At 43.6% G+C, this 17,512-nt stretch overlaps 1 protein-coding gene across 5 annotated transcripts in view; it reads left to right on the top strand.

Annotated features, from left to right (window-relative positions):
• SEMA5A (semaphorin 5A) overlaps positions 1-17,512 on the top strand; it is a 492,520-nt gene that overhangs the window by 330,032 nt on the left and 144,976 nt on the right. For all 5 annotated transcript variants that reach the window (XM_061189118.1, XM_061189117.1, XM_061189119.1 and 2 more), the window contains one exon: positions 16,767-17,052. In XM_061189118.1, the coding sequence (XP_061045101.1) occupies positions 16,767-17,052 (286 nt within the window). The remainder of the gene's footprint in view (positions 1-16,766; positions 17,053-17,512) is intronic.

The following is a 17,512-nucleotide window of genomic DNA, read 5'->3' as shown; positions in this document are numbered from 1 at the left end:
GGTTCGCAGCATCCCTGGCTTATACCCACTAGATGCAATAGCGTGGCCCACCTCCTGAATTGTGACAACAAAAATTTTGTCCAGAAACTGCCAGATATTACGTGGGGAAAATATTGCTTCTCTTTGAGAACCACTGGTTTAGAATGATCACTTATGCATATTTATGCGTATGTGTATATATACACACAAGCATTTTGTCAAATAAGATAGTCAAACCAGCCATCACAGTTTGCCTTTAAAAGACTCCCTTGTAGAGAAAAGAGTCTTCATCCAGTTTCTTCAGCGAGTTGAATGACTCCGTGAGCTTCCAAAGGGCAACGTGAATTGTTTTCTCAAACCAAAGCAGTAACTAGATTCCCTATGTTAACATTATTTCTGTTGAACTGGTTTCAACTGGACCTTTCGACTCTCTGTGGAAGGTCTCCTTTCCGCTCTGATGCTCTCTTTCATCTGTGTAGCTTAAAGTTCTTTCTATTCATTTGTTGAGTTTTACTGGCCAAGCAGTTTCCAGTTAAAAATCAAAATGACTTACTCCCCAACCACAAGCATTGCATTTAGAGTTTGCTGAAAGCAAAGTAAAAATTAATTCGGAGTACAATCTCTTTCTTTTCCCAGAAGCGACACCCTGAAGAATATCTTGGGAAAATAATTCAGGTTATGGCATGAGTTAGAAACACTGTTTCTTTCCATGTGACTTAGATGCCCAGGCTGATCAGGTGCTCAGATTCTGTTAACCCTCTGGGTGCAATCTTTCCCATATGAGAGTCAGGCGATGTCATAAGGACAGTTGAAGAGCTCACCCAGGGTTTCCACAGTCACTGTAGGCATATATGTCCTAAAATCATAAATGATATTATCCAGCAACTGTGGCCATTGCAAATAAGTCCAAGGTGAACATGGCGGAGCCGTCACTCCGCTCACGGTGTCATCATAACTGGCATGGCACTGAATTGTCCCGCTGTCCTCAGGGAGCGTCGCCCTCTCGTTCCCCACCAGGAAGGCCCTCACTCCCAGGGCAGAGCGCAGAGAGCCCTGAGGGTCCCAAGTTCTTCTGTGTTGAGTGTTGATTCCCTCTCCTGTGTTCTCTTGGGACACTTTCTTCTTTTACTGAATGCTGAGGTATCATTTCTACCTCTGATTGGCCCTGGTTTTCTGCTCTGACCCTCCCTCCAGCATAGATTCTGGCCTCTGAGCCCCACTGAGCTCTGCTTCTGTGCCCCTGCTGAGCCTGGACGCAGGGACATTTATTCTCATGGTCCTCCTTGGAATCCACACTTTTCCTCCCATCTGCCCTTTGACCAGACACCCTGTCTCTGTTCTTTCCGCTGTGCTCTGGAGTAATTTTCTTTCTTTACTGGAGGTTGGTGCCTTACCTGTTATCCTTTTTTTCCATATCCTTAAATTTCTTACTCTCTGGTGATAATCACCATCTTTTTATAAAAATGCTCAGATCTCCTCCCTCTTCTGTGAGACAAAGACAAAGAAATGCAATGAAGCTAAAAACACCCTTAGTTCTGCAGTATCCAAGAAGGGTCCTATTTCCTGTGTGATATTAGGTACCCACTAAATGACGCTCATATTCTTCTCCCGAGTTTTCAACTGATTGAGGATCAAGGCACAGGAGTCACCAAATGGAGATCAGAGAGTTAGGTTTGTTCTTGATAGAGCTTAGTGTTGGAAAATCCCAGGGCTGGTGTGTTAAGAATCTGCAGATTATGACCTGCTGAATGAAGAGGTGCAAGCTTCCACGTGGGGTTGGCAGGCAGCTGCCTCAGCACCCGACCTCCCGTTTTGGGGACGTGAAAACCCTGGGGCTTTGATTGAAGGTGCGATTTCAATACACTCGCGCAAAGAAAGTACAGTCACAAGGTTTATTACTTGCACATCCCAGAACCCAGGCCCCAGGAGCTGGGGAAGGGCAGCCCTCCATCCCAGGTCAAGAGCAGGAGATAGAGAGGAGGGTAGCAAACACCTGTTAACTTACAAGGTTATCTGGGCAGAGGTCACTGTCTTTTCGTGGGCTCAGTGGTCATATAAGAAGGTAGGGGATGGAGGCTTTGGAGGTGGAAAGTCCTGCCGGTAAATCGGTGCTCACCCTTCAGGATGCTGATTTGTCTCAATTCTTGGTTTCCTCGTTTGCAACCTGGAAATAACTTGCCACCGGACCTGGCAGTTGTGAGATAAAAAATCAGACCATGAAGATATGACGAATATTAGTGGCAGGCAGCAGGGACTCGATAAATAGACGTAATTACTGTGAACTCCCCAAAGTCTGATACGACATCAGATGCATAGTGGCAGTGAGTAAATGTCTGTTGGCTGAGTGCGTGGAGGAACATTTTGGGCTGTGGTTCCTGATTACTGACACCTACCAGCCTCTTGTTTCCTGTCTTTCCTGACACTGACAAGTCTCCTCTGTGCTTTCCCCACTGTGCCCCCTGCCACCCCTCTGCGCTGGACTCTCCTGACTGCCCTGTCCTGCTTCTGCCACATCCAGGTCCCCCAGACACATTCCGCTCACTGCCCAGTCCGCAGTACCTCCAGGTGTTCACAGGGCTCAGGGTCCCTGGGAGGCCGTCACTCAGCTGACAGCTGCTTACAGGTTATGATCAGCAGAGCTCATGTCTTTGGTTTGGACATTTACCAGTTTTTTGCCAACATTTCTCTGTTGACGAAAGAGAACTTTCTCGGCAGGGGAGGTGTGGAGGACAGCACCTATGAACCGTGGTCAGCAAAATTTTGTCTTCAGCTTCCCTGCTGTGATTAAATTGTGTATAGGATAATTTGCCTGTACAGGGAGGTAGACCCTTTCCATAATTGGGTTAATTAACTCATATAGGGCAAACTCATGGCATGACCAGTACAGCGGTCACTAGCGTGTCTTGTTCGCCTCTGCCAGCCCTGTGCAGGCATCTCCCTCCTCAGCCAGCAGTCAGGCACCGACCAACTCCACTTCCTCAAGCCATGCCTTCGGCGAAATTTTGGACGCTGGCTGTGTTTGTTTTGTTTGTTTCCTAGGGTTGCTGCAACAAAGTGCCACAAACTGGGTAGCTTAAAACAGAAATGTGTTCTCTCAGAATTCTGGAGGCGAGAAGTCCAAGATCAAGGTGTCGGCAGCCCGTGCTCTCTTTGAAGACTCCAGGGGAGGGCCCTTCCTCACCTCTTCTAGCTCCATAGCCCTCAGCATTCCTTGGCTTGTGGCAGCATCACTCCAGTCTTTCTCTCTGTTCACATGGCCTTCTTCCTGTGGCTCTGTGTCCTCACATGGCCGTCTTCATATAAGAACATGGGTCCTATTGGATTAGGGGCCCCCCTTATTCCAGTATGACCTCATCTTTACTAATTATATCTGCCATGACCCTATTTCCAAACAAGGTCACATTTATAGGTACCAACATATATTTGGGGGGATGATACAATGCAACCCGCAATAGTGCCCTAATCAGGAAATGCTCAAGTGTTGAAATCTTAAACTTCTGTGTCTCATTTTCCAATGACACTGTTACATCTCTTTCTGTGTTGCGGGTGAATCCTCTGGCCACTCAGTCTCCTGGTCTCAGCTGTGTTCTCCTCGTTCTCTACAGACAGTGTTGTCTTCTTGTTCCCAATAATAAGCATCAGAAGTCCTCAGGTAGGGCTCACAGGATTGCCGTCTTCGCCCAGGGCAGAGCCGGCCTGCACCCGTTTCCTCCTTCCATGCTCCAGAGCACTGGGGTGGACAGTGCATCCACTTAAACTGTAGCCTTATCCACTGTGCATCCCTCCTCCACCTCACGATCTCTGGGGAAGGGGTGCCTCTCTCTTAGGCAGCATTCTAAAGTGGATTTCATCTCCCTCATTCTTTGTCTGAATATCTCCCTCAAAGGGCTGCAGTGAAGGCTTGGCAAAAATCAGCACTCTGACCCTCCAGAGCAAGAGAAGCACACAGCACAAAGGATGCTCTTCAGGATGTCAGAACACGTAGACAGAACATGGAAAGTCATGACCCTTCAGGGACCCAAGCCTCTGGGGACCTCCTTTGCTTCAGGGCTACTCTTCAGGCAAATGGTGACATCAGGCTGTCCAGGGTGACGTCCTGCCAGGATACAGAGAGCCCTGAGTAAGGACCTACCAAGCCTCTAATCTTCCCACCACACCTCCCAGAGACCCAGCATAAATACTACGTGGTAGAGTTCCAACAACCTGCCCTGAGCAAGCTAAGTGCCTTGGATCTAATACCAGAGTTCCAGGTGCATTGTCTTATGACACCACCCCCATTACAGCTGTCCACCAATGAGTGGGTGTCCCGCCTGCGCCCCTGCACCGGTGCAGCAAGACCCAGGTGGTGGCCATGCCATCAGCTGTCAGCAAGGGCTGACGTGGAGAGGAGAGCAGGGCTGGCTATGACACCTTCATCGGGTTTTCTCTTTCCCAGCCTGTGTGATCTGACTCCGCTGCTACTTTGCCCACGTGCCCTCTCGGCATCCTTTAAGGCGGAGTGTGCGTTTCCCTGGCTGCACCGTGCCTTCCTCACCATGCTCCTTCCCACGTGCTGTTTATGCTGTTCTTTCTTCCTTTGAGTTTTGCCTCCTCCGTAATTCCTGCTCCTCTGTAGCTTCAGTTGGAGTTGCAGTTTCCCCAAGACTCGGTGGGTCCCTTTCATCCCTTCTTGACGGGCGTTGTGCGTGGCTGTCTTCACCCCACAGTACTGGAGCGCGTGGTCCCTGTCCTGCTCCAACCCCACTCGCACCCCCATTTCACCTGCAGAGACAGCTGAGGCGCCGCTGGCCAGCCCCCAGTGCTTCCCTGTGCTGTCTCCTACCCACGCTTGCTCCTGCTTTAACCTCTTACGTGCATTGCCACTGGCTCCCTCCTCTCTTCCAGGGCTTAGCAGACGTTTTCTATAAAGGGCCAGAGAGCGAATATTTTAGATTTTGCATTCGTATGGTCTCTGTTGCAGCTTTCAATTCTGCCATCGTAGCATGAAGGCAGCCATCACCAATGCATACACGAATGCTGCGTGCACATACAACTTTATTCATAGCCAGCAGGCAGGATCTGGCCTGAGGGCTATAGTTTACTGGTCCCTGTTCTATCTGGAGAGCTCTCGGCCCCAGGCAATCCAGCTGGCCGGTGGGTTTAACTCCATCGTCTTTGCTCAAATGCCGCTTCTCAATGGGACCTCGCCCCTGACCACCTTATTTGAAATGACCCCCTCCTCCATCCAGCCCTCTGGATTCCCCTTAGCCACGTTAGACTTTTATCCTTAGCGTTATGCTATTTTAGTACTTGTCTCCTTTCCTCCACTAGAATGAATGTTCCCCAATGGCCAGGCTTACTTGTTGGTCACTGATGGATTCCATATACTTTCAACAGTGCTGGACACATAGTAAGCACCCAATACATCATTTTTGAATAAATGAACTAATAGATGAGTAGCTTACATCTTTGTTTTCCCCACCCATGAGTTTCTGAATTCCTTGAGGGCAGGGATTAGGTGGGATCAAGTTTTGTGTGGTCAGCATTTCATATAGTACCTGAAACACAGTTGAGGCTCCATCAATATTTGTTGAATGACTAGGAGATAGGCACGTTTCATAAGTAGCAGAAATATGAATTTTGTTGTTAACAAAGGGAATGTGTCATATTAGTTGTAACCCAGAACTTTAAAAATATAGATTTGTATGTTTGAAACCGATGCAGGTCCAAACATTTAAAGAATCTTCTTTTGCCATTCTCATTTGGACTCCCATTTTCAACCATTACGTATTCAGTTAGTTATCAAAGACAGTGTGATTAATTGGATAATGTTCTCGAGGAATTTGAAACATTGAGTTATATGTTTGGTCATGACTATAAGTTTCAAAATTGGATTTTTTCCCCTGTGCCAAAATCACTCTTAAAACAAACTTATGTGTTTAGAGAAATACCTTAACAGCCTTAATGCATTAAAATACTAATTGTTAATAACCCTTATTAAATGATTATGGTAAAGCAAGGTAATAAATGTTTAACGGTCTATGCTTAAAATAGAGAAGCTGTAAAACTTGCCTTCAAGAAACTGGCAATCAAATCGGGGAAACAGTCAACCCATGAAAACGGGAAAAAAAATACATCTCCAAATTAACATTGTACAAATTGAGTTTGTGGGTTCTGGGGGAACTGCTTGCTTGCACATGGGCTAAAACCTCGGTAGGAACTTGGAAAAAGGAATCTATCAGTGAGCTTTCAGCATGGACATCTTCGGGGGCCTAATCTCACTGGCAGGCGGCATCCTGCTTATGTTCCTTCCCTGGAGGCAGCGTTTGTCTCTCTCCTGGGTTTTCTCCACGAACTCTGCTGCTTCCTCCCATTCTCTGAGATTCCAGCCTTGACCTCACCCTGGAGGAAAACACACTTGAAATCCATTGTATCATTTTTAATGAGCTATTATGTTTCCAGTTAAGAAAACTCTGTCTGTAACAATCTCAAATTCTCCTGGTTTGAAATAACTCTATTGATGATACCCACGCATTAAATAGACTCTTTGAGGTCTTTAAAATACAACGATTAACCTTCTAGTGATTAAAGATAACTTACTTGGAGGGAGAAAAATCCTTTCTGTGCTTAACTCAAGGAAAAATAGTTTCTGCTTATCATGAAGACAGGTGCTTTGTGGAGCTCCCTGCTTCTCCCTGGGTGCAGACAACACTTCTTGGGGGTCCAGACACGGCCAGGCTGGGGTGACCCTGTTGGGCTCCATCCTGGGGACAGTGAGATCACTTTTGGCAGTCTACACAGTGCAGTCCCTGAAGGTGTGAGCAGTCTGCACTAGGCTCTCCCTGGACAGACAAGATTTGCTAAAGCAGGAAATTCATAAAGGCAGGCAGAGTTCCCAGATGAGCAAAATAAAGACAAGCGGGGCCTGGGAATGAAGTATACTTGTTTAGGAAATCTGAAGTGTTTATCAAGGAAAAGAAGCTAGGTAAAACCCAGAACAAAAATCACGATTGTATAGTCAGCAGCCTAGTTTTGTACTTTACCAGACAGCACCTGGGGAGATGCTTTCAGAGGGGCGTCCTTGTGAACAGTGGGCTCTGTTCAGTACTGCAGCTGAAAGGCTAACAGCTGACAGCTGACTCGTGAAGCTTCAACTTGTTAGGGTGATGACACATGGACTTAGAGCATGGGAGCGAAGTTGTGTGACATGAGACCCAGTATGACGAGCTGCCCTTTTCTAATTTTCAGGCTTGATCAAGCCTATCAGAGGGCGTTGGGCAGATTGTCTATCTTGGGCGGGATGGATGTAAACACCCTTTGGAAAGAGTGTTGTAAACCAAGTCTGATGATCTTTATAGGGTCAGAAAAGAGTTTAAATAAATGGCCTCCCTGCATACCATTTGCCTGTCTGTGCACCTGCTGGAGCCTCTGGTACATCCAGTTGTTACTCCAGGTGCAAGGGGGAGTCACAGTGGCTCTTTACAACTTACCAGGTGGATGGGAGACTCCATATACGTGTTATCTGAACCAGGGCCACATGCTGAAGCATGCACGAGCTAGGATTTGAAGACAGATCCTTCCCCCTCTGTGGGCTTCTGGCCTCCCCTTTGTTTAGTCAACATCTTAGGAAATACCGCCACCATAAGCTGCCTCTGTCTCTCTCCTGATGTCCACATTTTTATGCACAAGTTGCCATGGAAGCGGGATACAGGGACTTTGGAAATAGTGGCCGGTGCTTCTTGATTGGTGAAAGCTTGCAAAAGGAGATGGAATGAGCTGGGGTTATTAAACCCAAAGAAGAAGCGCCTGTGGGGTTATTTAACACAGCCCTTTATGGACACAAACATCTGGTAGGTGACAGGAGGGAATCAATTCTTGTGGTACTCTTTGAAAATAGTGTTGTGTTCTGTCCTGGTCATCGAGTGCTGAGTTCCTGAAAGTTGAGCAGCCACAGAATCCCTTTAGTCTTGTGATGAAGGCTCTATACTTGCCAATAAGTCATTTTGTTACCGAACTCAGGTTCGGCTGCATGTCCCTCAAGAATCCAATACTGAGAGACAAGTGTTAGGTAAAGGGAAAGATGGCTTTATTGAGGAAACCAGCCATTCTGGGGAGAAGGTGGACTCATGTCCCCAGGAACCAACTTCCACTCCCCAGGTTTTGCTCAAAGATTAAACAGGGAAAGGAGGAAGGGGCCACGTGCTGAGGAGAGAGTTGCAGGGTACATGATCAACTCGTGGATCTTTTTCAGATTGAGCGGTGGTGAGGTAGCCAGGAGTCAACATCACTGACCTTCTGGTTCCACCCAGTCTGGGGTCTCCATGCTTGTGGGCAGCGTACAGTTAATTTCTTCCACCTGGTAGGGACTTCAGTATCTGCAAAACAGCTCTAGGGACATGGCTCAGAATATTATCTATAGCCCTTGAGGAAGAACTAAAGGTCCTTGACTTTGTTTAATGGCTAAACAATTATTATTTTGTCTTGCTTGACTGTTTTCCTTTGCTTGTGTATTTTCCCATTTCTCTGATTAAATTTATTCTTTGGCCAAATTTTTTTTTGTACATACAACAGGCAGGCAGAGGACAGCGGGGGTGGGGCGTTTGTCCTGGGAAGGGTCCTGCTCAGTTGCAATTTGGACTTCCAATTTACACATTTCAAAAGAGAATGGATGGGGCTTCCCTGGTGGCGCAGTGGTTAAGAATCCACCTGCCAGTGTAGGGGACGCGGGTTCGAGTCCTGGTCCAGGAAGATCCCACATGCCACGGAGCAACTAAGCCCATGAGCCACAACTACTGAGCCCACGCGTGACAACTACTGAGGCCCACGTGCCTAGAGCCCATGCTCTGCAACAAGAGAAGCCACCGCAATGAGAGGCCCATGCACCGCAGTGAAGAGTAGCCCCAGCTCGCTACAACTAGAGAAAGCCCACGTGTATCAACGAAGACCCAGTGCAGCCAAAAATAAATAAATTAAATAAATAAATTTATAAAAAAAATAGAGAATGGATAAATCCCACCCTTCCTTCCCCCATCAAGATATTATGAGGCCAGAGGCACCAACTATATACACTAAGACATATGGAGACCTGCGTAAAAAAAAAAAAGATCCACACAAAGAAGATATGCCCCATTATAGAGAACACAATATGCTATATAGAAATTTACTAGTACTTATATAACCACTCACAAAAATATTTTGATGTTCATTGTCTAGACATCATAGCTGTTTCCTGGTGACAGTCCTGGATCACTCCTGACACCTGGCATGATTATTAACATTACTCCTTTTCCCTCTTAAAAGATTTCCAGTTTGGATCATAAATCATATTGTCATCCTGTTTATAAGATACTCAGTTCTCTGTGTTTCATTAAATTTGTCTCCATATTATTCTATTAAACTTCTTGTTTTCCCTCAGTCAATGGCTGCTCACATTTTTTCATTCACTGCTGAACATTGGATGGTATAATCTCTGTGTTTTTGTCTTCTTTCTTGCCCTGGTCCTGATCAGCTCAGGAGACAAAGACCAAGCCATCATACGAGTTTACTTATTCTAACTGCACAATGTTGTAGCCCAGTATTTTCTTTCAATTAAATCTTGCACGTTTTCCTCTTAGTCTTTAAAATATTTTATAGGCATTAAAATATCTCTAAGATCTTTGAATTAAAGTTAATATTCCAATTTAAAAACTCCTCAAGTTTTACAATTCTGCAGGTTAAATGATTAGTTCCTGAAAGAAGTGAACCTATACATTTAAAACATAATCAAGAAAAAATAAACATGGTCAATGGAAACTTGCAGCTTTGAAAATGTTCAGAAATACATAGTCATGAAATTACTTATAACTAATTGAGCCCTGGACTGTTTGATTTAGTCGAATCTTACAGGAGGTTGGAAAGGCTGCCAGGGGCTTGGTGCTTGGAATGGAGTGAGCCAGCAGGATAGAGAAGGATGTCTCTGGCCCTGTGAGCTAGAACAGGTAGACAAATAGCCAGTTAATGGAGCTCCTGTTGACACTGAGAGAGGGAGAATGCTTGGTGAGAGTTTGGGCTTCTAGGGTACAAGCTGATGTACAGGTGGCAGTTCTCATTTAGGAAGAGACAGCAACGTGTCCCTGTGGTACAAGTTGCTCCTACTTGAACCAGCAAATCTATGTGAGTAACACACTTTCAACAGATTATGGTCCCCGGAAGAAGGAAGGAATCATGTTTGCTGGAGCCATGTTTCTAGTCCTACCGAGATGATTTAGCAATGGCCTTCTTTCTGCCGGGTCCTCAGTGAGTGAAGGACCTGGGGCTCCAAAGCTCATGTTACTATGTCAGTGATCACTAAGGACACGCTTGGGCCACGTCCCACTCCCACCTTCACCTGACACTGCCACCACACACACGGGAATTTGGGTCATAAGCTTGTCTTTAAAACTCTTCCGCGTCTCTCCAGTGGCCCTTGAATTCCAGATTCCTCTCTGGATCGCTGGCCTGGCCCAGCCTTCTGCCACCCGTCCTATTGATTCCTTCCGTGCCAACACTAGCTTCCTTCCGTTCCTGGCCACCCTTAGGGTCTTCTCGCCGGCTGCTCTCTCTCCTGCTCTTGGCCTGGAGCCCCGCCCCAACCTGGCATCTGCCCTTTCCCTGCTGCCATCCTTTCTGATTCTCGAATTCACCTCACTGCCCTGGCCCCATGGTCCTCCTCCTCATTGTGATGACTCATTGGTCTGTGTCTTGTTTGTTGCCTTACAGTGGCCTTGAGGGCATGGGTTGTGGAATACCCGGGGCCCAGGACAGTAGGACAGCCCCACAGTGGGTGGTAAGGAAGTGCCTGGTGATGGAGGTGCCCTGGCTGGCATGCAAGGCTCCACCTCTACCACAGACCCTCCACCGTGTTTGGTTCCAGAGCTGCTGAAAGGAACACAGACCCTAATTTGATATACAGAATGCAAATTTAATGAGTTAACCTGTTAAGTAAATACTGATGGTATGTTTACCAACATAAGCATTTGTATTAATTTATATATTTTTGTATATGTTTATTATTAATTTATGTATTTATTATTTATATAATAGTTTATATATATAAATAAATAGTGACCTATATTTTGATGATTAGCGACCAAGTGGTACGCACTTGGCATGCATTGCCTTTGACTTTTCACAATGATACTACATATTGGGTATTGTTATCACCACTCTAAAAGGAGGAAACTGAGAATGTAGGTTGTTAAGTAATTTGACTAAGTTCATACAGCCAGTAGGTGGAAGTATTGAGCCATATATACATATACCTCAATCCTATACATATGTATGTCACACACACAAAACATACACACGCAAACATGTATATCTATCCATCTATCTATATCTGTTTATCTATATCTCTATCTATATATCTATATATCTAATCTTTTCCTAGAAATCTTAAGGAAAGAATTTTAGTATATCAATGGCTTTTAAACCACTTTTTACTTAATTTAATTTTGGTTTAATTATCCCCTCTTAATAAATCTCTAGATAAAATTAGCTTTACTTTGGAACCCCCTGCAGCACATGTTCATGTAGCTGTGACAAGGGAAACAGTGTTCACAATAAAGAGTACCTGAAATCCAGGAATATGCACAGAAATGGTTTTGGTTGTAACCGACATCAACAAATTAGGGAACTGAAAACCTCTGGCTCACTGTGTGTCATGTCTAAATTGTGTCCATTAACTCCTTTCTTTTTGTGGAATGGCTTGCTACTTTAAAAACTCAGCCTGGCTTTATTTATGTTTCTCAAATTCTGATCACCTTTAATATATACATGTTTGATTACTCATTATCATTATGTGAAGTTCTACTAAATATAAATTATTAAAAAGGAAATCAAAAGTAAATCATGAAATAAAAATTATAGCCATCATTTATTGCGAGGCTACTTTGTACCAGTCTCTTTAATCCTTAGGTTGAATTGTTGTACAGGATAAAGGAACATTCCAGATGTCAGTGGTCCAGCCCAGGGTTTCAAGCTGGGATGGGCAGGGTCAAACCCATACAGGCTCCACCTCCACCATTTTCTAGTCTGCCTTTGACAGGTGTATCACCAGGTGGCCTTTGATTGCAAAATAATTTTGATAGATTTTGATGCTAGTAAGATTTTTATAGAGTTGGAAAATTGGAATCCCTTTCCTTTTAATGTCCATTTTCATCAATTTAGACAAATATTTCTATATCAAGAGCCTCTCAGTGATCTAGTCAATCATCAGATTGGGCCATTGAACCTGGTGCCCCTCCAGACAGATGCAGTAGGCATTGGAATAGACAGGAGACAGGGGGGAAGGGTCCATCCGCATGTTCAGTGTTTGGTTTTACGTGGTCAGAATCTTCTCAAAGACGTTGATGCTTTTGCTCTCCTCATTGCTCGTGTTTATTTATATTGTGTTTCCCTACTCAGTACTCCCATCCGCATGGTCGCTATTATGTAAGTCAGTGTGCCAAATAAAAGTCCTCATATCATGAAACACAGTTCTTCTTAAAACCTGACATATTTTGTAGAATACTCTGTAATCCGTAACTCAGTATGTCTGCAAACATGAGGGAAAAAACAGCTTCTCCACACATATATTTGTAATAAGCTGACACATACTCATGTCTGTTTTTATTCTGAATTAGCAGCACCTTCTATTCCTGTGTAGCTCTAATAATAATAATGAATAAAGGAGCTCTTTCATGCACTCACATTCATTGTAGACAAGGAGGCCATTGACTGGTTTATGGCTCGTTCAGTTCACTCAGGAGTGGCAGATACTAGCTTATGGTGAATTGCATTTTAACAAGAGACAGAACTTAAACAATGGAATGGAAACAATATGCATCTTATTATCCTGCCTGGTGAGACTCAAACATCCCCTACCTCCAGATTTAGATCTATAAATGCAAGAGCTACTTGGCTGTCTATTTAACAAGTATTTCTGCTTTTCTTCTATCTTTGGAAAAGGAATAGGATGCTGGCTGAGTTTCAGAAGGGTCTGGAGCCTCCTGATGTGACAGCAGGTCACCCAGTCAGGGCCCATCATCCTCCTGCAGGACCACTGTGGGGCTGCATGATGTGTTTCCAAAGGTAGTTTAGCTCCCCAACTAAAATGACCTGTAATATGTGGTGAGTTAGAGAAACACATACACTACGTACCAGGCACAAATTCTTCCCTTGTTTCCCCAGCAGGAAAAAATATACTTGAGCATTTCTATCTAAAAGGCTCTTTGTCACCCTATCATAAAGTGGATTTGGGGTGGTTTGGAGAGACATTGGAGGTTCTCCATGGAAAGAGGAAGCCGTGGGCTAATCTGCTTGGCATGATTCAGTACTCCTCCCATATGAGATATCTGGGTGAGATTGTTCCGTGGGTAGACAGTGAACATGATGAACACAGATAGAGGCTCTCACGGTCCCTGGTGGGCACTCCCGGGCTCTGGTGGGCACCATTGGAAACGTCATCTCTGGAGTTGGGGCAAACGCTTCCCAGCAATATTCTTGTTTAATAAGCCCTTGGATTGTTGGCTTCTTCTTCCTACTCTTCTTTCTGTGGCATCCTTGACGTCTCTAATAGCTCCAGGGTAAAGATTCATCTGGGCATCTGTCTTCCCCTCTGGTCTGTTTCCAAACCCTCCTCCCCTTGGTTCTGAGTAAACCCACTCACCATTTTGGTTTCTAAAGCATTGCCCAGAATAACAAGTCCTGTTCTTGAATGTTGTTAATGTCACTGATTGTCCTCTTGCAGTCCATTATTTTCTTCAGTGTCGTATAATGGTACGTGTATAGGCTGTGAGGTCAGACGGTCTGGATTCGGGACATAACCCAACCCCCATTGCTGGTTGTGTGAACTTGGACAGGTTCCTTAACCTCCAGGATTTAGTGTCTTCATCTATGAAATGGGAGGAGTAACACAGTATCTCCCTCTATAATTCCTGTGCGTTTCCTGAGCTTATGAAGGGGGAGCGCCCAGCTCAGAGCCTCACACAAGAGTTTAGCACTCGACAGGGTTTTTAAACTATAGGCCAGCCTTGAGCTGGAAGAAACCAAGGCAGATCTTTTTACATTTCCAGCTCCTCGACTTCCTACTCAAGACTTCGTAGATACTGTTTACTATGTGGTTTTCATGCTGTTTGTCCCCAAGTTAATAGCAGAAGAAGGTAGTCATGAGGGTGTTTGATAAACCTTGTGGACTCTGCCTCATACCTTGTCCACATGTGCTGAGACCTGTAGCTAGACACACCTGCCCTGCATCTTCTTTCTTTGTTTTCTTCATTTTAGATAAGGTTTGTTGTTGTTGATGATGGTGGTTTTTTGTTTGTCTTCAGTACAAGGATCAAACTGCAGTCTGGTTATATGAGCCTGGCTGCAGAACCTGCTCTGATACGATTTAGCCTTCTCTTCAGAATTAGACATACATGTGAATATTATCTTCAGAAACTAAATAGAGTTTTGTAATTGTTTCCTACCTTTGCTTTTGGGATCTGCTTCAGTGAGTAATTCTCTTTGGGAGACTCACAGTGAGCACAGGTTCAAAAATCCCCCAATATTTTGCTTTACTTTCCAAAAACACAAGCCGGAGATGTGTAACCTCCTGTTTTTGTGAGCGTCTTTCCAGGATATTAAAGCATACTGTACGGTAAATATTTCTAACTTCCATCTCATACCTGTTAATGCAATCCAGGGTGTTTGGGGTTTTTTTTTAATATCCATTTCAAATTAAAGCAAGTGATCAGCCACTATGTTTGACAGTTTATAAATTAAAATCAGTTCTTATGAAATTCTCTATTAATGTACTTAAAATGACTTAAGAACAATATCATGGGCTGAAGAGAAAAGTACATGACATATACAATGGAGAATATTTGTTACATTTTTAGAATGTGAAGTTGAATTAAATTGAAACATTTTGTGATGACATCAAATATTGATTGAAATTCAGTTGAATTTGACTGAAAACTGGCTGTAGCCTTTCTGAACAGAATAGCAGGGTTCTCACTACCACCTCCCTGTCAGCCTCTGAATCACTGTCTGCATTTCAGGTGAGCCTGTGGTGGGTCTTCCTCTTAACATTAATGGGTCATTTTGTAGCCAAACATATTTTTAGTTGTCCCGCCAATAGCATGTCTGTTGGTACAGTCTGATTGGATCTGGCATAGTACAAGGCCAGTTGAATTGTCCTACAAAACTAATTGTCCCTGAAATATGTCCTTGTGGATATAGTTGTTGTGTGTATCTTTCCATTAATTTTGAACACCAAAGGATATTGTCCTATTATCCTAATTGCACCATAAATTAAGACACTTGCTAATTGAGTGGAAAGCTCTTAGCAATAGAGAGAAGAGTAAGAGTCAAACCTGGTTATTAAAGATCAGTATTAGGGCACACCTGTGTCTGAAAGGGTATCATCCTTATTATCAATAGACTCAAACAGGAAGTTGTGAAGATAACACTTCCAATGCTATGTATGAAATTCAGTTGACAATCTACAATAAATTCCTGAATGCCTAATGAGCGTGGTGATTAAGTAAAAGTTTGCCATAATTTTTTCATTTCTAAGTTCCTAATTTTAATCTAATCATGGGGTCAGAAAGCTTCCAGACAATGACTCCATCTCAATACACTTTCCTCCTTTAAATGGATGCCCCAGAAACCCGGAAATAAGAAGATAAGAATTGATCATCACATTTACATGGTCACCATAGTAACAGGAATTGCTAAAGCTGATTCAGGACACTAACCTTATAGTTTCAGTTTTCACAAATGGAAAACATTTTTAAAGTCCTTACTAAAAGCACATAACTTATGTCAAAGTCATGCTTGTGTATATAAGTAAAATCAAAGAATTTTGGTGTCTTCTACACAAACATGATACCAGACTCCTGTATTCTGAATCACATTTCATGTTTTTAATCTCATTTCCTCCCACTGTTTCTTTTTCTTTTCACATTCACATAACCTTTATTATAGTATATTGAAATAATTGTTCTATTTTATTGTTATCGTTGCTAATCTCTCACTGTGTCTAATTTATTTTTCCTTTCTTTTTTTATCTTTTATTTATTTATTTATTTATTTATTTTTTTCTTTTAAACATAGCAGTGTGTACATGTCAATCCCAAACTCCAAATCTATCCCTCCCCCACTGGTAACCACAAGTTTATTCTCCACGTCTGTGGGTCTGTTTCTGTTTTGTAAATCAGTTCATCTCCCACTGTTTCTGAAGATTATGTAAGAGTATACAAGTGAAGTACTATTTATGGCTTTAAAGTGTATTGCAAATTTTTGCTGCCCATTTTTGGTGGTATTAATGTTATGTACGTAAGTGCTGCCTTAACTCAGGATGTTTATCCTGCCTTAACTCAGGATGCTTATGTGTGATGTTTGGAATCACGCTGGCAATTTCCTGTCGCTTAGAGCTCATGTACTGAGTTCTATCCAGTGGCATAGACCATTAAGTTACTCTCAGGGCCTCCTGTTTCTTCTATAAGAACCGTGGGTTTCCGCACAAAATCAGTTCTCCTTGGAAGAAATACCGAGCAGGCAAGACACAAAGGAGTAGCACATGGATGTTGAAACTTTTCTTCTTTCCTGTTTGGTTTTTTTTTTTACCTTTTTACTTTATATTGGAGGATAGTTGATGAACAATGCATTGGTTTCAGGTGTACAGCAAAGTGATTCAGTTATACATATACGTGTATCTATTCTTTTTCAAATTCTTTTCCCATTTAGGTTGTTACCTAACATCCAGCAGAGTTTGCTGTGCTGTCCAGTAGGTTGAGACTTTTCTTCTTTCCTGTTGTTTCTAGAACCAAACTTCGTGTCCTCTTATGACATCGGGAATTTCACCTACTTCTTTTTCCGCGAAAATGCCGCGGAGCATGACTGTGGGAAGACCGTGTTCTCCCGAGCTGCCCGGCTCTGCAAGAACGACATCGGGGGCCGGTTCCTGCTGGAGGACACCTGGACCACGTTCATGAAGGCCCGTCTCAACTGCTCCCGCCCTGGCGAGCTCCCTTTCTACTACAATGAGCTGCAGGGCACCTTCTTCCTGCCTGAGCTGGATCTGATCTACGGCATCTTTACCACCAACGTGTACGTAACTGGAAATCATTCCTCCCCTCCTTTTCTACTCCTTCTGAATGAGTCTGCTGTTCTCTGACCTTTGAGGTTTACAAGTTGCTTTAAAAGTAATCTTTCTTCTTTTACTGGGCTAACAGCCAAAAGAAATTTTGAGTATGAATTAAATGTTACAAAAACTGATGCTATTTCTGAGACTGGTATTAGGAAAATAAAGCTAATGAGAAAGATCTATTCTTATGTCATGGTAGCATCATGACAAATTATTCTCTGTAAGTTTTTCCTTCCTGATTTACCAGTGTGCTCTGGGCACTTTTTGAAATGCTGGAATGTATTAGATGTCTTTTTTTCTCCTATACACGAGTCACGTCACGTGTATGTCACCGCATAATGAAAGCAGTGTTGTCTGGAGAGTTTGATCTTTGAGATAATGTAACTCTTACCTGGACCCCTGCTCATGTAGGAAAGGCACCTT

Source organism: Eubalaena glacialis, chromosome 4 (assembly GCF_028564815.1).
Source record: "Eubalaena glacialis isolate mEubGla1 chromosome 4, mEubGla1.1.hap2.+ XY, whole genome shotgun sequence".
In the NCBI taxonomy this organism is placed as follows: Eukaryota; Metazoa; Chordata; class Mammalia; order Artiodactyla; family Balaenidae; genus Eubalaena; species Eubalaena glacialis.
This window is presented reverse-complemented; position numbering and strand designations above follow the sequence as displayed.